The 21676-nt window shown below is 49.0% G+C and overlaps 1 protein-coding gene across 1 annotated transcript in view; it reads right to left on the bottom strand.

Annotated features, from left to right (window-relative positions):
- ZBTB16 (zinc finger and BTB domain containing 16) overlaps positions 1–21676 on the bottom strand; it is a 143870-nt gene that overhangs the window by 35820 nt on the left and 86374 nt on the right. Inside the window, exon 3 of the mRNA XM_029074864.2 lies at positions 11931–12017. Coding sequence (XP_028930697.1) covers positions 11931–12017 — 87 coding nt within the window. The remainder of the gene's footprint in view (positions 1–11930; positions 12018–21676) is intronic.

Here is a 21676-nt window from a genome sequence, read left to right as displayed (position 1 = left end):
CTCAACCCCTTTGGTGCTTCCTCTACTCCCCTCAGGCTCCTCCCGCTCTGAGTCTCTCCACAAACAAAACTCCTCTCTGCCCACTCCAGAGCTCTCTGCCATCTGGCCCCACCTTTCCTACCAGCTCTCTTCTCCTTCTATTCTCCAACCAGTCACCCTCACGCCTCCCAAGCCAAGCTTCCAGCCATCCCTTGCTCTCAACTCTCCCACCTCCTTCCCTTCGCTCATGCCATTTTCCCGGTTTGGAACTCCCTCCCCACATTGGATAGACCATAGCTTTCCACATATTAGGAGGCAGCATGGCCTGAGAGTCAGAAGGACCGAAGTTCTAATCCTGGCTTAGCCACCTGTCTCCTGTGTGACCTTGGGCAAGTCACTTTACATCTCTGTACCTCAGTTTTCTCATCTGTAAAATGGCGATTAAGACTGTGAGCCCCATGTAGAACATGGACTGTGTCCAAGTAGATTAGCTTGTATCTACCCCAGTGCTTAGAACAGTACGTGGCACATAGTAAGCGCTTAACAAATGCCATTAGAAAGAAAAAAAGTGTATTTCCTTGCCATCAGCCCTGGGCCAGATGGCCTACACTCATTCCATTCCTGGACCCAAACTGTGGGCACTGTGGGCTGGGTTCTGCACCCAGTCTTCTTCCCAGAATCCCCTAAGTCTTGAGCAGCCTTGAGGATGTTAGGGCTCAGGTGTTTCTCCCCATTTTACAGTGACCAAACTGAGGCCTGGAAATTTTTTTCTCCCTTTCTCAGCAATATAATGAGCATCAGGAGAGAAGCCAAGGCCCGGCTCCACTGCCCAGGACTCCCTTCTCCAGCTCCTCTCTGGGCTGGGGTATCGGGGAAACAACCTCCAGGTGGCTTGTGGTTTCCAGCCGGAGGAGGCTGAGGAATCTCAAGAGACCAAAAAAACAGAGAGGGAGAAAGGAAAGGCCAAGGAAGCTGAGTGAGGAGACTGAGGTTTAGAAGAAGATTGGAAAGTAGTGTGGTCTAATGGGCAGAGCATGGTCCTGGGTGTCAGAAGACCTGGGTCTCGGCTCCACCACTTGTCTGCTGGGTGACCTTGGGCCAGTCACTAAACTTCTTTGTCCCTCAGTTTCTTCATCTGTAAAATGGGGATTAATACTGTGAGATCCACATGGGACATGGACTGGGCCAAACCTGATTAGCCTGATAGACCCCAGCCCTTAGAACAGTGCCTGAAACAAAGTGAGTGCTTAACACATATCATTAAGAAAAAAAAAAAAGAGGCTAAGGAGGATTGAAGGCTGAGAAGGCCAAGGACCCAGACGCAAAGAGGGCCAAAGAAGTGGAGGCTGGGAAGACTGAGGAGAAGGAGGTGAAGAAGGCTGTGGGCAGGGAACATGTCTACCAGTTCTGTTGTATCATACTCTCCTAAATTCTTAATACAGTGCTCTGTACACAGTAAGAGCTCAATAAATACCATTGACAATGATGATGATGTGAATGTGAGGGAGGCTAAGGAGGCTAGGAAGCTGAGAAGTATCACTTGCCCACTGTGTGAGCTTGGGCAAGTCACTTAACTTCTCTGGGTCTCAGTTTCTCCTTCTGTGAAATGGGGTTTTGATACCTGTTCTCCCTCCTACTGAGGCTGTGAGCTCCACGTGGGACATAGACTGTGTCCAGTCTGATAAACCTGTATCTACCCCCCGGGCTTGGAAGGTCGTTGACACACAGTAAGTACTTGAGCCTGAGGAGGCTGAGGAGGCTGAGGAGGCTGATGAGGCCAGGGAGAAGGAGGTCAAGAAGGCCAAGAAGATGAAGAGAGGCTGAGAAGGATGAAGACACACAGGCAAAAGAGGCTGAGGAGGCAATGGAGGTCAAGAAGATGGAAGCAGGGGAGGCTGAGGACACCAAGTAGCCAGAGGCCAAGGAGAGGGAACCATAGCCCCTTCAGCCCCAGGAAGGGTCCCCTTGGTTTCTCTCAGGGGTCCACACCAGCCCATCGCTTAGTACAGTGCCTGCCACATAGTAAGTGCTTAACAATTACCTTAATTATTACTATTATTACACATCCAGGTGAACTCCAGCCAAGGGAGCTGAGTCCTCTCCCTTCCCTTTAGAGACTGGAGAGGGGGTGTTTGCACCTTTACTTACCCTGCTACTGTTTTGAATCTCTAAAATAATGTGACAAGTTAATGACGGTGCAATTATCTAAATGTTTAACAGACATGTTATCTAAGTGAGTCGGATTGCGATCCCATCCCGCTGACAATAAACATCAATGGGAGAGCAGAAAGCGATAGGCAAATTATAGCAAACCCTGCAATTTCAATGCTATTAAATTTGGAAGAATAACAGCCTTGAGGCCTGTAAACTCAGAATAAAATAGGCCCTTGTGTTTGTCCAACTATTAAATCAAAATGCTCCCAACATCCTAGAAAAAACAAGGCGATTTACAGCTTTTCAAGTTTCAGTTACACATTGGTGCTGTGGCCGAGTCACCGCGGGGGGCCGGGGGTGGGATTTGTCGGGAAGGGGTGGGAGAAAATGGAGGGGAGGGACGTGAGATTGGGTGGGGAGGTGGTGGTGGTCTTTTGCCCCCTCTACTTGGCTGTTGGGGATGGGGCTGAGGCAACCAGCTCATCAGAGATCCTCCCAGGGGAATGGCTCTCTGACATTATTAGAAGCAGCATGGCCTAGTGAACAGACCATGGGCCTGGCAGTCAGAGAACCTGGGTTCTAATCCCAACTCCACTACTTGCCTGCTGTGTGATTTTGAGCAAGTCGCTCAACTTCTCTGTGCCTTAGTTACCTCATCTGTAAAATGGAGATTGAGACTTTGAGTCCCACATGGGATAAAGAACTGTGTCCAACCCGATTTGCTTATATCCACCCAACACTTTGTATAGTGTCTGGCTCATAGTAAGTGCTTAACAAATACCATAATTACTGCTAACATTATTGTTACTGATAACAATAATAAAGTAAATGTAAAATGGGGATTGAGACTGAGACCCACATGGGACATGGATGGTGTCTAACCTCATTAGTTTGTATCTATCTCTAGACTGTAAGTGGGTTGTGGGAAAGGAACACGGTAAGCACTTAATAAATAAATACCATTGATGATGATGATCTACCTCAGCAGTTAGTACAGTGCCTGGCACATAGGGAGCGCTTAACAAAAACCATTAAAAAAAATAGGCAAGCAGCTGGTCTGCTGACCCCAAGTCAGAGCTGCACTACTCCGCTGAACCAGTCCTGTCCAAACCCAGATAACTCAGCCCAGGGGTCCTGGGCAGCTCCTCGGCTCACATTGCCCTGGGCCTGGGGTCCCCTCGGTCACATCCTCTACCCCCAGCTCTCTCCATTGCCTGAGGAAGGGCCTTTCAGGTAGGAAAGCTTGGGAAGTGTGAGGCTGCTGCTTGCTGCTGCTACTAAAAACCCAGGGCTCAAAGCAGGCAATCCTTCTCTGTGCACGGGTGCATAATGATAATAATAAGAATTGTGGTATTTGTTAAGCGCTTACTATGTGCCAAGCACTGTACTAAGCACTGGGGTGGATATAAGCCAATCGGGTTGGACACAGTCCCTGTCCCACATGGGGCTCACAGTCTTGATCCCCATTTTACAGATGAGATGATTGAGGCACATAGAAGTGAAGTGACTTGCCCAAGGTCACACAGCTGACAAGTGGTGGAACCAGGATTAGAACCCATAACCTTCTGACTCTCAGGCCTGTGCTCTATCCACTACGCCATGCTGCTTCTGTGTCTAGATGTGGACCCGCGCATAAAGGAGGATAGCTCTCTGTGCATGTGTGTGACTTACAGCATACAAAAGTGCCTTACCATGTGGGAGTGTGTGGGTGTGTGTCTGTGAGTGAAAGTCTGGTGTATGTTGAAATATGTGGTGAGTGTGCATGCATGTATGCATGAAGGAGTCTATGAGTGCTAGAGAACATTCATTCATTCATTCAATCGTACTTACTGAGCACTTACTGTATGCAGAGCACTGGACTAAGCGCTTGGAAAGTACAATACAGCAATGAAGAGAGACAATACCTGCCCACAATGGGCTTACAGTCTGGGGAGGGGAGAACATGATGCAAACATGTGTGAATCTGGGTATATGCCCAAGTGTGGATGGGTGCATGTAAGTCCGTGTATGTGCATGAGTGTGGGTGTGTACATGGGTGCTTGAGAATGTAGTCTGTGCATGTGTGAGTAAATGACTGAACCTATGTGTGTGCATGTGTGAGTATGTGAGAAAATGAGTGAATCTATGTGTGTGCATGAGCGGATGAGTGGTATATGGGTGTGTGTGTGTGTGTGCATGTACGTTCATAGACATGTTTCCCCCTAAGTGTGCCCAGCCCATCTGCAAAATGGGAAGTGTGCAGAGGGGAGATGGGATGTGGGGAGAGTGGAGAGCTCAGAGCGGGATTTAATAATAATAATGATGGTATTTGTTAAGCGCTTACTATGTGCCAAGCACTGTTCCAAGCGCTGGGATTTGGTTGGAGAGACTGCTCCCCCAGCACCAGAAGCTCCCTGAGATTTGGTGGCGACGCCTCCCAGACACCCTCGGAGGGCGCAGCCAACCGGCCGGACCGTCCTCGAAGATCGCGGGGCTGGAGCCGGGCCCGCTGCTAGGAAAATAAACTCTATATTAGGCAGCAAACATGCCTTTATAGTAACAGCATGAAATTAGGTCAAGAGTAAATCTATGCTAGTGTATCGACTGTACAAACACCAGCACATGACTCTTCCCCAAGCGGGGATGACGGAGCCAGCATCGCTCCATCCCAGCTTTCTCGGGTTGAATTCCTTGGCGCGGTGACGGAAATTCTATACCAATCACCTCTGATATTTATAAAAGTCAAGTGCTATTCCACGTGAACTGAGCAGCTCCCGCCAACTGGCACTCTAATCTGGGGGTCGGGAGGCCTGCTGCCCCCCACCCCCCAATGGTGGGCTGGAGGGAGTCCCTGGTAGAATCTGAGAATAAAAAGTGATTTTGCTCCTCTCACCAGCCTGCACCCCAAGACTCAGAACTACAATAGGCCAAGTCAGGCGCCTGTAGGTTACACAAATGGCAGAAAAACTTAATTCTCCTCCCTCCTATGGCCTCCCATCTCCCCCAAAGGCTCAGAGACACGTAGAGGTGTGGAGAAGCGTAGTCTCTGCATGGGATGCCTGAGGGGCAGGAACTGATGGTGCTTTGGGAGAAACGTGCCCCAGTAGGGGGCTGAGGGGACAACCATGGGTGGTGTTTTGGGGGCCAAGGGGCTTCAGCGCTGGTGGGATTTTCCAGTGGAGGATTGAACAGACTGCACATGGTGGTAGTGGTGGAGAAGTTGCCATTATTGCTCTGGGTAATGCTCCCACCGAGCCCCCTTCCATTCCTGTTCCCAAAGAAAGCAGCCTTCCCCTGAACCATTGTAAGGGAGTGGGGCATTTGGGACAAACACATTTTTACAAATCTAAAACATGGATTTGAATTTGACTTTTGTAAATGAAATGTCCAGCTCAGAGGGGCCAGGGCCTAGACTGCTGAGATAAGAAATGGCAGGGCTACGGACTGATCAGATCAGATCCCAAAGCTATGAACTGACCAGATCAGTTGAGCTCAAAGAAGTCAGAGCAATAGTTTGACCTAATCAAAGGTGTCAGGGTTATAGGCTGCCCAAATCAGAGATGGACAAGCTGAGGACTGACCAGATCAGAAATAATAATAATTGTGATATTTAGTAAGTTACTATGTGTCAGGCACTATACTAAGCACTCGGGTGGATACAAGCAAATCAGGTTGGACACAGTCCTTGTCCCACATGGGGCTTGCAATCTTGATCCTTCTTTTACTTAGGAGGTAATGGAGGCACAGAGAAGTTAAGTGACTTGCCCAAGATCACACAGCAGACAAATGTGGCAGAACGCTTGACCTTCTGCCTCTCAGGCATGTGCACTTTCCACCATGCCATGCTGACAGGGCTACAGACTATCCAGATTAGAACAGTTATGTACATTTCTATAATCTATTTATATTAATATCTTTAGACTGAAGCTCACTGTAAGCAGGGAATATGTGTAACACTCTATTGTACTGAACTCTCCCATGCACTTAGAACAGTGCTCTGCACATAGTAAGCGCTCAACAAGTTGATTGATTGATCAGAGGTGCCAGAGCTGTGCACTACTGAGCTCAGAGATGCTAAGGCTATGGACCGATCAGATCAGAAGTGCCAGGGCTGTGAATGAACTAGATCACAGGTGCCAAGGCTATAGGTTGTCCAAATCAGAGGTGTCAGGGCTATTGACTGCCCAATTTAGAAATGTTGAGGCTGAACCTTACCAAGCCCTGGCATAAAAAGGCCCCAGACACAACTGGGCTGGGAAGGATGAGAACGAGCCACAGTTGAGGAGTGGGATGGGGATTACGGGGGTCCCCTGATTTCTATTCTCACAAGAGATGGGTTTTAATGGCAGAGGCAGGCCAGCTCTGGGGCAGGGGACAGTCTTCATGCTCACTAGATGGGGAGGCGGGTAGTGACAGCATCATTCATTCGCCATTCAGACAGGCAGACCACAGCTCTCTCTACTTTTAAAGCCCTCCTAAAATCCCACCTTCCCAGATTAACTCCCAACACCCTGCTTGAGCCTGATCACTCTCTCAGCCTAGTAAGTGCTCAATAAATACTACTGAATGAATGAATGAATGATCACTCTCTCAGCCTACTCTGTGTGTACATGTATATGTGTGTGGGTGTGTGGGTGTGGTCTTGTGTGTGTGTGAATGCACAATCATTTATTTTGACTACTGAAGTGGTAAATATTTTTGTTTGTCTCCCTCCTAAGAATGTAAGTTCCTTGTTGGCAGGGAATATGTGATTTCTTTCCTCTGTTCTTCCCAAGCGACTAGAGAAGCAGCATGAAATAGTGGATAGAGCAAGGGCCTGGGAGTCGGAAGGTCATGGTTCTAATACTGGCTCTACCACTTGTCTGCTGTGTGACTTTGGGCAAGTCATTTAACTTCTCTGTGCCTCAGTTACCTCACCTGTAAAATGGGGATTGGGACTGTGTCCAATCCAATTTGCTTGTATCTACCTTAGAGCTTAGTACAGTGCCTACTGTACAGTGCCGACTTGTTCATTCCAAGCGCTTAGTACAGTGCTCTGCACATAGTAAGCGCTCAATAAATACTATTGAATAAATTGAATGAATGCCTAGCCCATAGTAAGCGCTTAACAAATACCCTGATTATTATTATTATTAGTACAGTGCACTACACCAAGTGGATGCTCAATAATTGCTGCTGCTATTATTAGGATGATTCCTACTACTACTCCAGTGGCCCCCTGGGACTGGGAGACGAGACATTGGACTCTGGTTCCAGCCACTTCCCTTTCCAGGCCTCAGTTTCCCACTAGTGAAGTGGGGAGGAGGACCAGATGTCCTGGGGAACTGCCTAGTAGAAAGATCCTGGGCCTGGGAGTCAAGCAACCTAGGTTCTAATCCCTGCTCTGCCACATACCTGCTGTGTGATCTAGGGCAATCCACTTCACTTCTCTGTGCTTCAGCTTCCTCATCTGCAAATGGGGATCAAATACCTGCTCTTCCTCCTACTTAGACTGAGAATTCCATGTGGGACAGGTACTGTGTACAACCTGATTACCTTGCACCCATCCCAGCACTTAGTACAGTGCTTGGAACATAGTAAGTATTTAACAAATATTATTATTACTATCATGATTATTATTATTCATCCTTACCCATCATCTACCCCCAAAGAGGCTGGGCTGGAGGTTTGAAAAGAGGTGGGGTCAGTTTTTGGTGACAGCTAGGGGCCGACTTGAACTAAAACATAATCACCTTCTAGGTCAGATTTGACGCTCCGAATCAACTCCCTTCTGACCCAGCTGGATTCCTCCAGATCAGGGATATCCACAGTAGCCAATGCAGGTTCAGGCCCTGCAAGCCCAGCACTTACCCCTGGATCTTGGGGACCCTAAAAGGAAGAAAGAGACTCAAGGTCTCAATGTCCAAACAAGGGGAAACAGGCTCCAACTTCAGTAGGAGGGATTTAGGAAGGAGTCGAATCAGGGTAGAGCTAGAGCTCAGGTTGTGGCTAGGAGAGGATTAGGGTAGAGGTAGGATTAAGGTTAGGTTGGGGTTAGAGTCCAGGTGGAGTTAGAGAAGCAGCTTGGCCTAGTCAATAGAGCAAGAACCTGGATATCAGAAGGACCTGGATTCTAAGCCTGAATCAGCCAACTGCCTGCTGAGTGACCTTGCGTAAATCACCTAACTTTTCAGCACTTCAGTTCCCTTATCTGTAAAATGGGGATTAAGACTGTGAGCCCACTGAGGGAGAGGGACTGTGTCCAACCTGACAACCTTGTATCGACCCCAGTGCTTAGTACAGTGCTTGGCACATAATAAGCACTTAACAAATCCCATTAAAACAAAGTTGGGATTTGGGCTAGGGTTGGGGATCTAACCTTTGCGGAGACTACTGAGCGAGTTTATTATATGTCCATGCCTGGGGGTCAGAAGCCCCTGGGGATGTTAGGTAGCAAAACCCAGAGGAATGGGGCTCACCTGAATGATCTCCAGAGCCCATTCCCAGCTGTGAGCCCCCAGGCCACTGATGCTTTCCCCCACAGGAAGTTTTCAATGTCTATGCCCGCTCCCAGCCTGCCCCAGTGGGTAACTGAGAAGGACACACTGGCCACTCCAGCAGGTGATGAGAAACCTGTTTAACGTCCATCACGTTGCTTGATTCGGGCTATTTCTGGATGCTAGGGCCCCTCCCATCCCCGCTTCTCTGAGAGAGAATAAAGCCCCTGGTTTCCTCCCATCCTGTCTCCTCGAGAGGCCCAAGCTCCTTGCCTTCCTCACTGACCCCCTCTCCAATCAGCGGGAGAGTTCCTGTTTGTATTCCCGAGCTGGATGAAGGCCCAAACTATCACCCAGGCCAGCCCTCTGCCTCGGAGCCGGGCACTACATAACCCTTGCAGAGTCAGTGGGTATCTTTTTTGTGGTTATCTATCTCCAGAGGCAGAACTCCACTGCCCTCTCTTGGTCTCCTGCTCCAGAAAGCCGGGAAGTTCTTCCATATATCTGCCCCAGTGCTTTCCTGCTGCAGATTTGGACCTTACATTCTGCCAGCAGAGGCCCAGGCATGAGAGAGAATCTATGCCCTGGTCCCGCCCAGATAGAGTTATGACTCCCCTCCCTGGCCGGACCCTGCCAAGGCCATTTGGCCCAGGACCCTGCCTCCGGTCACGACCTTCGACTTGAATCCAACACCAAGACCCCTGCCTTGTTTTCCGTCTCCCTCGCCCCCATGCCCCCAGTTTCAACTTCCACGGGGCACCCCTCTGCTTGGAGAGCCAGCCCCGGCCCAAACCTTGGAGTTACAGCTGCCGGAAAAACATTATGATTGGTAAAATCCACTCCTAATTAGTCTGACTTTGAATAAAGAGGGCAATTATTTTAGAATTTATTAACTGCTGCCTGGCCAGAGAAGTTTCCAGATCCAATGACACGGAGAAGCTATTTCTGTTCAGTGATGCAGCAATTTATATTCCTGATCGGTCATTAAAACCTCTGGCACCAAACTGGTTCTGTTTCCTGAGCCAAGATAGTGTCCGTGTGTCAAATTTCAAGCTCGGGGTATAAATTAAGCCATTAATGGTATTTATCAGTTTATCGGGACTAAAAGGCCTACTTACTAATTTAAGAAGTTCCTAAATATAGGATAAAGCAGTGCTGTGCGTGTGCGGGCGTGGGGGCGTATGTGCGTGCGTGTGTTTCTCGGTTTCAGTTTCTGAGTGGTGTAAAACACTCGGAGGTGTAAATGAAGTGCGGCTTCTAGCAGAGCCCAAGAGCTGTTAATTCCTCTTTGCTCTGCCAGAGAAACGCTTTGGGAGCTGCAGTGTTTTGCAATATGTATTTGTCATAATAGAAAGGTGTAAAGTGATCTCTGTTTATCTTCTCAGAGTCTTTGCTGTTCCAAAACAGAAAGCCAAAGAGGAACAGCAAAGCTGAGTCCAGTCCAGCCCCTCCCCTCCCCTCTGTGTCCTTGGAGGTGCAGCCGGTCGTAAGACCTTCGACCGAGGAGGCCCAGGGAAGTGATCTGAGGAAGAGGGGGCCCGGGGAGACCAGAGGAGGTCCAAGGAAGAGGGGGCTCTGTGGAGGCGTGAGGAGGTCTGAGGAAGAAGGGGCTTGAGGAGGTCTGAGGAGGATCAAGAAGGTCTGAGGAGGCCAAGGAGGCCTTGGGAGGTCCGAAGAGGCACAGGGAGGCCTCAGGAGGTGAGCGGTCCCTTCTGTGAGTGCTGGGACCCAGAAGCCGGAAAAGTTTAGCCTCTCCCAATCTCCTCAGAGCCAAGTGGTACCCATCAGTGTGCACCTCTCCTCCCGACCTTAGGCCAGATTTGGCCAGAATTGGGGATTCCAATTCTAGGCCTACCAGGTGGCACCAGGGAAAGAAACCCGCACACCGGCATGAGATGTCTCAATCGGGATGGAGACAGGGGGATGGAACAAGGGGCCCCTTCTTGGGGACCAGACGTTGGGCAGGCTCTGACCCTATCCTAGAAATTTTGCCCCGACTTCTGGAGGCTAGGGATGATGCCAGTGGTAGAGGCAGGGGGCATCACTCCCCTCCCTCCTAAAGAGGGGCCCATGTAAATGTTTTCAGGGTCAGGGATTCCCCAAAGAGAGTTCCAATTAATCCACAGGAAAAAGATAAGTCCCTGGGTACTGCCGGTGAGAAGTTACAAGTGGCATTCCTTAGGGAGGTAGTGTGGCCTAGGGGAAAAAGCACAGGACTGGGGACAGGAAACCCAGGTGCCAGCCCCAGCTCTGCCACTTGCCTGTTGGATGACTTGGGCAAATCTCTTAACTTTTCTGGGTCTCAGTTTCCTCATCTGCATAAAGGCAGCCTCTTTGCTTTTGAGACTGAACCCTCTTTTTATGGAATTTCTTAAGAGCTTACTATGTGTCAAGCACTATTCTAAGTGCTGGGGCAGATACAAGATAATCAGGCTGGATATGGTCCCTGTCCCACATGGGGCTCACAGTCTAAGCTGGAGACAGAACTGAATCCCCATTTTGCAATTGAGGAAACTGAGGCACAGAGCAGTTATGTGACTTGCCCAAAGTCACACAGCAGGCAGATAGCATGCAGAGTTGGAATTAGAACCCAGGTCCTCTGGGTTATTATTTATTTGAGGAAGCCTTATACTTGGAGTTGAGAGATCTGGGTTCCTGGTTTATTCCTGCCACTACTGGACGGCATGGGTGCCAGGCAGTCTCCTTTAGGTCTCTGCACTGCCTCAGTTTCCCCAAGGGGAAACTGGAACAGGGGGCACAGTCCTGGTGCAAGCTGTGGGAGTGGGACATAGCCTAGCTTTGCTGCAGGGACCCCAAAATGCCCTCCAACTTCCCCCTCCCTCCAGGAGACATGCCCCAGTGCTCTGAGAATCCACGAGGAGATGTGAGTCAAAGGAAGATGGGATGAGGGGGTGGAGAAAGGCAGATTCACATTCCCAATTGCCCTTTGCCTGCTGCCATTTTGGCGCATCCCTGTTTCTTTCATATCCCAGCCAGGCTCATGGAGGAAGGCTCAAGGTGGCATCCAGGACTCTGGTCTTTGGAATCAATGGGTCAATCCCCGCCTAGCTAGATGGATGGTGTGGGTCCCTGTTCCACTCCCTCCTGGCCAGAGACCCTGGAAGAGAGGAGGGAAAGGGAGAGGAAACATATTCTACTTCTCTTTCCCCTGTGGACTGTGAGCTCCTTGTGGACAGGGATCGTGTCTACCAATTCTAGCATATCATACTCGCCCCAAGTGCTTAGTACAGTGCTCCACACAATGCAAGCACTCAGGAAATCCCATCAATGGATTGACTGATTTTCCCAGACTCGGAGAGGATGGGAGAGACATGGACTCACCAGTGTGCGTCTGCCTGTGGATCTCCAGGGCATCCTCCTTGGAGAACTGGGTACCGCACTGATCGCAGACAAAGGCTTTGGCACCCGCTGCAAACAAAAGAGGAAGCACATTATGCTTGGGCTAGTGCCCGGCTCGGGACAGCAGGGACAGCCAGGTGTGTGGCTGGACAGAGGGGAGGAGGAGGTCGGGGAGGAGGAAGGTCGATGACTCTGGATGAGAAACGTGTCTGTCCCACCCATGTACCAGAACCTTCTTTCTATAAGACCCTAAGACCCCTGAGCCTGCAATTTTGATGTCAATCTCAATTCTCCCCCTGCCTTCCGACTGTCATATTCAAGCCATTGCTCTTGCACTTGGATTCGCACCCTTTATTCCCCCCCTACCTCAGACCCACAGCACTCATGTACATATCCATAATGTATTTATTTATATAAATATCTGTCTCCCCCTGTAGACTGTAAGCTCACTGTGGGCTGGGAACGTATCTACCAACATTGTTGTGCTGTACTCTCCCTAAGTGCTTAATACAGCACTCTTCGCACAGTCAGCGCTCGGTAATTATGATTGATTTGACTGCTAAATCCTGCCGGTTCTTCCTACATGCCATTTCTCTCATCAGCTTAGTTTTTCCCTCACCAATTGCTACCACCTTGGTCCAGGTTCTATTCATTACTTGGCTTGATGCTGCTGCTGCTATATCATTATTTATTATTTTCATGGTATTTGTTAAGCCTTTACTATGTGTCAAGCACTGTTCCAAGCTCTAGAGTACTTACGTCAGGTTGGAAATGTGTCCCTGTCCCACAGAGGACTCACAGTCTAAATAGGAGGGAGAACAGGCATTGAATCTTCACAATTAATCAGTGGCTTTTTTTTGATCAATCAGTCAAGCAATCGATGATATTTACTGAGTGCTTACTGTGGCGCAGAGCACTATAGTAAGCGTTTGGGAAAGTACAATACAATAGAGTTGGTGGACATGATCCCTGCCCACAGGAAGCTTAGAGTCTACAGGCTACAGTATCAGTCTCCTTGCTGACCTCCCTGCCTCCAACCTCTCCCTGCTCCCAACCTACTCATTGTACCTCGATTTCATCTATCTCACTGCTGCCCTTGCCCACGTCCTCCTTCTGGCCTGTAACTCCCTCTCCATTCATTTAGGATAGACCATCACTCTTCCCACCTTCAAAGGCTTATTAAAATCACATCTCCTCCAAGAGGCCTTCCCTGACTAAACCTACTATTCCCCTACTCCCTCTCCTTTTTGTGTCACCCTTACACTTGGATTTGTACCCTTTATTCACCCCACCCTCAGCCCCACAGCACTTTTGTAAATTCCATACTTAATTTTTAATGTCTACCTCCTCTTCAAGACTGTAAGCTCCTTGTGGGTAGGGAACGCGTCTACCAAATCTGTTACGTTATACTCTCCCAAACACTTAGTACAATGTTCTGCACCAGAAAATACAATTGACTGATACCGCCCCATGGGTCACCTTCCTGCAGTGTCACTCATCACATATGTCCGCTGTCTTCAGGACCCTCTACTGACTTCCTATTTCCTTCCACATCAAGCAAAACTCCCCAGAATCAACTTCAAGGATCCTCCAGCTCTCCCCATTTTACCTAGCCATTCTTCATTCCTCCTACTCCCTTGCTCACTCTCTTCAACCCTTCCAAGTGCCCTCTTAACTGAACCTCACTTTCCCCTCTTTCACCTCCAACCTCTCCCTCATTCTGTTCCCATTTGGGTACTCATGATCCCGGTGTTGCACTTGGATACATATTTTTACACTTGCTCCTTTCCAACCTGTAATTTACTATAGGATCTGCCTCCCCATCCAGATTGTAGACTCCTTGAGGGCAGGGTTTATACAGACTCACTCTATTGTACTCTCCCAAATGCTTTGTATGGTGCTCTGCATAGTTGGTGATCAATAAATACTATGGATTGATTGACTGGAATTTCTTCCCCAATTAATTCATCAGACTGCGGCTTTCTTAAAGGTCAAAGCCTTCCTAAAATACTGCTACCTCCCACAAGCCACCCCTCATCAATTCACATTGAATCGTATCACAGTAAGTGCTCAATAAATATCATCGATTGATTGACTGAACAACTCATCAGCCATTTCTAGCACTTATTTGTACCCTTCCTCAGCATTCGGGCATACATGTAGAATCAGATGCAAAGTCAATCATTTCATTCATTCATTCAATCGTATTTATTGAGTGCTTATTGTGTGCAGAGCACTGTACTAAGCACTTGGGTAGAACAACAAATAGAGACAATCCCTGAACACAGTGGGCACACAGTCTAGTCTAGACTATGATAATCATTTGCTCTAATGATCCTAACATGCCCTAGTGGAAATTGTGTAGGCCTGGGAGTCAGAGAATCAAACAATTGTAATATATTGAGCATTCATGGCTTGGAAGAGTACAAAATATCAGAGTTGGTAGACATGTTCCTTGCCCACAAGGAGTTTACAGTCTAGAGGACTGACTGCTATTACTATTACTGCTATTACAACTATTTTTATTATCACCACTGAGCAACGTCCTCTTCTCTTCCCAGTTCAGCCGCACAACTCACCCAAGTCCCAGACATCATCCTCGACAGAGGTACCGGAATAGAAGGAGGACCCGTGTGTTGGTTGCTCTCCTGGACACCCACTTCTGAAGTCAAGGAAGAAACCTCTCTAATACCCATTTCTCTTCTCTCCTTCCCCAGCTGGCAGGGCAGTGGATGTTGGAATGGGAAGGGAAGAAGGTGATAGCTGAGGCTTCTTCATCCAATGATATAATCATTGAGAAGCAGCATAGCTTAATGGATAGAGCCCAGGCCTGGGAGTAACAAGGTCATGGGTTCTAATTCCCGCTCCACCACTTGTCTCCTGTGTGGCAAGTCACTTAATAATAATTATGGTATTTGTTAAGCGCTTACTATGTGCAGAGCACTGTTCTAAGTGCTGGGGTAGATACAGGGTAGTCAGATTGTCCCACGTGGGGCTCACACTTCTTATCCCCATTTTTACAGATGAGGTAACTGAGGCCCAGAGAAGTTAAGTGACTTGCCCAAGGTCACACAGCAGTCAAGTGGTGGAGTCGGGATTAGAACCCACGACCTCTGACTCCCTAGCCCGGGATCTTTCCACTAAGCCGTGCTCACTTCATTTCTCTGTGCCTCAGTTACCTCATCTATAAAATGGAGATTGAGACTGTGAGTCCCACGTGGGACAGGGATTTGTATTCACCCCAGCACTTAGTTCAGTGCCTGGCACATAGTAAGTGTTTAACAAATACCACAACTATTATTGTTATTATTATCCAGGGATCTTTACAAACAAGTGGGCATCCCTGGGCATTGGATGGGTAAGATAGGGCCAAAGAAATCTCTGAATTCTGAACAGACTCTGCAAGGCTGGGGTCCAAGGACACAGAAGCAGACAAAAAAACCAAGACTGCCCAGATCCAAAAAAAGAGATACTAGACTGTAAGCTCACTGTGGGCAGGAATGGGTCTGTTTGTTGATATATTGTGCTCTCCCAAGCACTTAGTACAGTGCTTTGCATACAGTAAATATTCAATAAATACAGTTGAATGAATGAAAAAACTGTAAGCTCACTGTGGGTAAGGAATGTGTCTACCAACTATGTTATATTGTAGAAGTAGTACTGTGGTCTAGTAGAAAGAGCACAGACCTGGAAGTCAAAAGGCCTGGCTTCTAATCCAGCTCTGCCAATTGCTTGCTGGGTGACCTTGGGTAGGTCACTGAGCTTCTCTGTGCCTCAGTTTCCTCAACTGTAAAATGGGGATTCAATACCTGTTCTCCCTCCTACTTTAGCCTGCAAGCCCCATGCGGGACAGGGACAGTCCAATCTAATTGACTAGTACCTACCCCAGCGCTAAGAACAGCATTTGGCATCTAGTAGGAGCTTAACAAGTACCATAAAACAAACCATAAAAGAAACAAAACTCAGTTTCAAACAATCATATTTATAGAGTGCTTACTATGTGCAGAGCACTGGACTAAGCACTTGGGAGAGTACAATATAACAATGTAACAGAGTTGATAGACACATTCACTGTCCATAATAATCTTAAAGTCTAGAGGGAGAAACAGACATAAATACAAATAAATAAAATATGGGTATGTACGTAAGTGCTGTGGGGCTGAGGGAGAAGTGAGTAAAAGGGAGCAAATCAGGGTGATGCAGAAGGGAGTGGGAAGAGAGGAAAGGAGGACTTAATCAAGGAAGGCCTCTTGGAGGAGATGTGCCTTCAAAAAGGCTTTGAAAGTGAAGAGAGTAATTATCTGCCAGATACGAAGAGGGAGGGCGTTCCAGGCCAGAGACAGGATGTGGACAAGAGATCGGTGGTGAGATGGATGAAATCGAGGTACAGTGAGTAGACTGGCATTAGAAAAGTGAAGTATTGAGGCAGGGTTGTAGTAGGAGAGCAATGAGATGGGCTATACTCTTTCAAGCACTTAGTACGGTGCTCTGCACGCAGTAAGTGCTCAGTAAATATGATTGAGGTCTAACTCTGGCTGTGACACTTGTCTGATGTGTGACCTTGGGCAGGTCACTTCACTTCTCTGTGCCTCAGTTTCCTCCATCTGTAGAATGGGGATTAAGACTGTGAGCCCTATGTGGAACATGGACTGTGTTCAATTTGATTTGCTTATGAGAAGCAGCATGGCTCAGTGGAAAGAGCAAGGGGGTGGGAGTCAGAGGTCATGGGTTCGAATTCCAGCTCTGCCCCTTGTCAGCTGTGTGACTGTAGGCAAGTCACTTAACTTCTCTGTGTCAGTTACCTCATTTATAAAATGGGGATTAAGACTGTGAGCCTCACGTGGGACAACCTGATTACCCTGTATCTACCCCAGTGCTTAGAACAGTGCTTTGCACATAGTAAGTGCTTAACAAATACCATTATTATTATTATTATCATTCTCTGCCAGCCAGTGCTTAGTACAGTGCCTGGTACATAGTAAGAGCTTAACAAATATGAGAATTATTATTATTATTACTAGAACTGGGTGTGGGGGCAAAGCTGGGGACACCATATCTCTCTGTCTCTTTCTACATCTTCCTCTTTCTGTCTGTCTTTCTGCCTTATTGAGCACCTGCTGAGTGCTAGGCACTCGACTGGAGGCTTGGGAGAATCCAACAGGAACAAGACACACATTCTCTGCCCTCAAGCTTACAGTCTAATGAGAAGACAGACCAAAATGATTTATAAATCATGAGGCAGGAGAAAGAAAAAGTCTAAGAAGTATATCGGGATGAAACAGTCCCCAGTGATTGAATGGACAGATCGATTTATAAATAAGAAACAAGCATATGGATATGAGTACTAAGACTATGGTTAAAAAAACAGAAGTGCCAAGGGAAAGGCTCTGGGGTTTTGTGAATTAATTGGGAGAAGGCTTCCTGGTGGAGATGGAACTTTAAGAAGGCTTTCAAGATGGGAAAGGTTGGGGTCTGGTGGATTTGGGATATGGAGGGTCGGGTATTAAAGGGGGGGGGAATAGCATGAGTGAAGGGCACAGAGGTGGGAGACTCAAGGACAAAGTAGAGTTAGAAGGCGAGTTTGAGAGGTATGAAGAGTATGAGCTGGGAAGTAGCAGGTGAAGAGTCAGTATGTAAGAGCGAGACAGTTGGGGAACAAACTGAAAACCAGTAGCTAAGACTTTCTATTCGATGCAGGGGGAGATGGAGAGAGATTTGTGCTGAATGATGCTAAAGAAATGTGGAATAGACTGAAAGACTAATCTGTAATGTCCTTGTGGGCAGGGATTATGTCTACCTGCTCTATTGTACTGTACCTTCCCAAACTCTTAGGGTAAGCACGCAATAAATATCATTGTTTGAATAGAGAATCAAGTAGGGAGAAGTTAGAGATGTTTAGATCAGTGAGGAGGCTGATGCATTAGCCTAACCTTAGTCCAACTCTCCTACATCTCCATGTGTCTGACTCTAGGGCTTTCTCGGTCTACAGGTTTCTTTGTCTCTGCATCCCTATCTAATCTCTGAGTGTCTCTCTCTAGTGTCTCTAGTTGTCTTTGTCTCTCTCAATCTGTCTCTGTACCTCTCCATCTTCCCATCTTTCTTTCTTCATCTCTGTTTCCTTCCAGGTTTCTGCTCTGTGTTTAGGAGTCTGCTTATCTCTGTTTCTCTGTGCCTGCCTCTTTTGGTCTCCATTTCTCTCTCTCTCTCTCTATCTCCTTCTAGATCAATCTGCACCTGTCTCTCTAGGTCTCCATCTACCTTAATCTCCCTCAACATGTCTCTGCACATCTCTCTAGGCCTCTGTCTCTATATCCCTCTACATGTCTCGATGCCTGCCTCTCTTGGTCTCTGCCTGCCTCTGTCTCCCTGTGCCTATCTCTCTTGGTCTCTGCCTGCCTCTATCTTCCTGTACATGTCTCTATCCCTGTCTCTCAGTTTCTGCCTGCCTCTATCTCCCTCTACTTATCTCTGTCCCTGTGTCTCTTAGTCTCTGTCTGCCTTCAATTCCCTCTTCATAATAATTATGGCATTTGTTATTATTATGCCAGGCACTGTACTAAGCACTGATGCCTCTATCTCCCTCTACTTATCTCTGTCCCTGTGTCTCTTAGTCTCTGTCTGCCTTCAATTCCCTCTTCATAATAATTATGGCATTTGTTATTATTATCTGTTCCTATATCTCCAAGTATCTGCCTGTTTCTAGATATCTCGGTGTTTGCCTCTCTTGGTCTCTGCCTGCCTCTGTCTCCCTGTGCCTGTCACTCTTGGTCTCCGCCTGCCTCTGTCTTTCCTGTACATGTCTCTGTCCCTGTCTCTCTTGGCCTCGACCCGCCTCTGCCTCCCTCTACATGTTTCTGCATCTCTCTCTCCCTGTAGCCATTACTTCTTCTTCAACTCGGCCAATCATTACCCATCGATGACTTTCTGCCCATCTGCAACTGATCTCATCTCGGTTGGAGCAAATCCTCGCTGGTCTCTGAAGAGGAAGGGGGGGAGGGGGGCGAAGCCTTCATCTCCATCTGACAAGAGGCGCAGCAGGTGCAGGAGGAAGAGCCCCCCCCCCCCGCGCCCCGCGCATTATGCGCGCGTGGCATTTGCGGGGATTCTTGGAAACCGCTTCTCCCCCAGGGCCCTGACGGCGGAGAGGAAGTGGTGGGCAGTACGACCCCCCTCCTCCCTCCCCCCGGACCGGGGCGAAGGAGATAAGAACAGGATCCGCCCCCACTGCGCCCCGCGGGGGGAGAGACCCGAGTGGGGAGGGGAAGGGGGTCTCGGCTGCAGCATGGCCTAGTGGATTAGATCACGGGCCTGGGAATCAGAAGGTCGTGGGTTCTAATCCCACCTCCGCTGTGCTGTGCGACCTTGGGCAAGTCACTTTACTTCTCGGTGCCTCAGTTACCTCATCTCTAAAATGGGGACGTAGACTGTGACCCCTTTGCGGGATAGGGACTGCGTCCAACCTGATTTGCTTCGAATAATAATAAAAATGGCATTTGTTAAGCGCTTACTATGTGCCAAGTACTGTGCTAAGCCCCGGCGTAGTTCAGGTTGTCCCACATGGGGCTCTTAGTCTTCATCCCCATTTTATAAATGAGGTAACTGAGGCTCAGAGAAGTTAAATGTTTTGCCCAAAGTCACACAGCTGATGTGGCAGAGTGGGATTAGAACCCACGACTTCTGACTCCCAAGCCCGTGCTCTTTCCAGTAGGCCAGGCTGGTTCTCTATCCACCCCAGCGTTTTGTACAGTGCCCGGCACATAGCGCTTAACAAATACTATAATTATTCCTTATTTTTATTATCTGGAGGGCTCCGGCCTCTTCCCCGCCGCCCCCCCTCGGCCTCTTCTCCTGTTTCCAGAGGGAGCCTCCTGCCCCGGGCCGTTCCCACACCTCCGGGGGCACGACCCCACCAGGCCCCCCACCCCCCGAAACCTCTTTTCAATTTCCATCTGCCCCCTTTCAATGCCTGCGGAGCTAGCAGCCCCGGGACCGGTCCCAGGAACTCTCCCGCCTCCCTTCAACTAAACTCGATGAATTTCCCGGCCCGGCAGCGAGCGATCGGGTCGGACTCGCCTGTTGATCCACACGAAAGCCTGTGTCTGTTCGCTGCTAATATCGTTGGGCACAGGGCGAGCGCGGGGCAGGAGGCCCAGCCGGCGACATCCCTCGGCCGCGGGGACGGCCGCGACTGGTCAGAGGCCCGGGGGCTACCGGATGAGAAGCGGCGTGGCGTAATGGATAGAGGGGCCTGGGAGTTAGAAAGTCATGAGTTCTAATCCCGACTCTGTCACTTGTCCGCTGTGTGACCTGGGTAAGTCACTTCACTGAGCCTCAGTTTACCTCATCTGTAAACTGGGGATTGAAACTGTGAGCCCCACGTGGGACAGGGACTGCGTCCAACCTGATTTGCTTGTATCCATCCCGGCGCTTAGTACAGTGCCTGGCACATAGTAAGCGCTTAACAAATACTATTGTTATTACTATCATGATTATTATTTACCCCGCTGTGGTCTCATATTTCCCCCTCATTCTCCTCCATGCCCCTCCCCATGTCCCTCCCCGCTCAACCCGCCGTCCCTAAACCCTCCACGTATTCCTGCAACCCCCCATTCCCCACGACCCTTAGCCTGTGGGGCCCGGGACCCCAGCTCCCAGAGGAATGAGAGCCCCTTCCCATCCAATGTCCTCAAAGAGAGAGAATAATAATAGTATCTGTTAAGCGCTTACTATGTGCCAGGCACTGTACTAAGCGCTGGGGTGGATACAAACAAATCGGGTTGAACACAGTCCCTGCCCCACGTAGGGCTCCCAGTCTCAATCCCCATTTTACAGTTGAGGTAACCGGGGCACAGAGAAGTGAAGTGAGTTGCCCAAGGTCACAAAGCAGACTAGTAGCAGGGGTGGGATTAGAACCCATGACCTCCTGACTCCCAGAGCCGTGCCCGATCCACTAAGCTCATCTTCCCGGGATGGACTGAAGGCGGGGAGACAGGGGATTGGACCAATTGACCTCCGTTGACCCCCCCCCCCCCGGGCACGCCGACCCTTCCCCCCCCAGCCCCCCGGCGGAGCAGCCGCCCCCCGCGGTCTGCCGGGTGTGAGGCCCCTAGGGGGCGGCAGAGGGCCTCGGGCACGGCTGCCCGCTCCGACCCCGCCCCCTGTTTAAAGGGCTCCCTCGTGGTTGAGACGCAGGTTCTGATTTGCAACGAGGAGCCAAGGCTCCGGGGCGATAGGGAGGGGTCCTGACATGCCAACTGGCTTCTAAAACACCTTTCCTTTTCACTCAAGACTCTGGGGACCTGGGGGAGAGGGGGCCTGCCCGGTAGCGGCTTGGCTAGTGGAGTCACGCAGGGAAGAAATAACCACCCCCAACCTCACCCCTACTTTTTAAAAAGACGATATGTTAAGCACATACTATGTGTCAGGCACCTAATTAAACGCTGGGGTAGTAGAACTTTATCAGATTGAGCCACATAGGAATCACGATCTTAATCCCCCACTAGACTGTAAACTCGCTGTGGCCAAGGATTGCATCTGTTTACTGTTAGCCTGTAGTCTCCCAAGTGCTTAATACGGAGCTCCGCACACAGGAAGCGCTCAGTAAATACGATTGAATGAATTAATTTTACAGATGAAATAATTGAGGTGCAGAGATGTGAAGTGACTTGCTCAAGGTCACCCAGCAGACGAGTGGCAGAGCCGGGATTAGAATCCTGGCCCTTCTGATT

This window comes from Ornithorhynchus anatinus, chromosome 11 (assembly GCF_004115215.2).
Source record: "Ornithorhynchus anatinus isolate Pmale09 chromosome 11, mOrnAna1.pri.v4, whole genome shotgun sequence".
Lineage (NCBI taxonomy): Eukaryota > Metazoa > Chordata > Mammalia > Monotremata > Ornithorhynchidae > Ornithorhynchus > Ornithorhynchus anatinus.
This window is presented reverse-complemented; position numbering and strand designations above follow the sequence as displayed.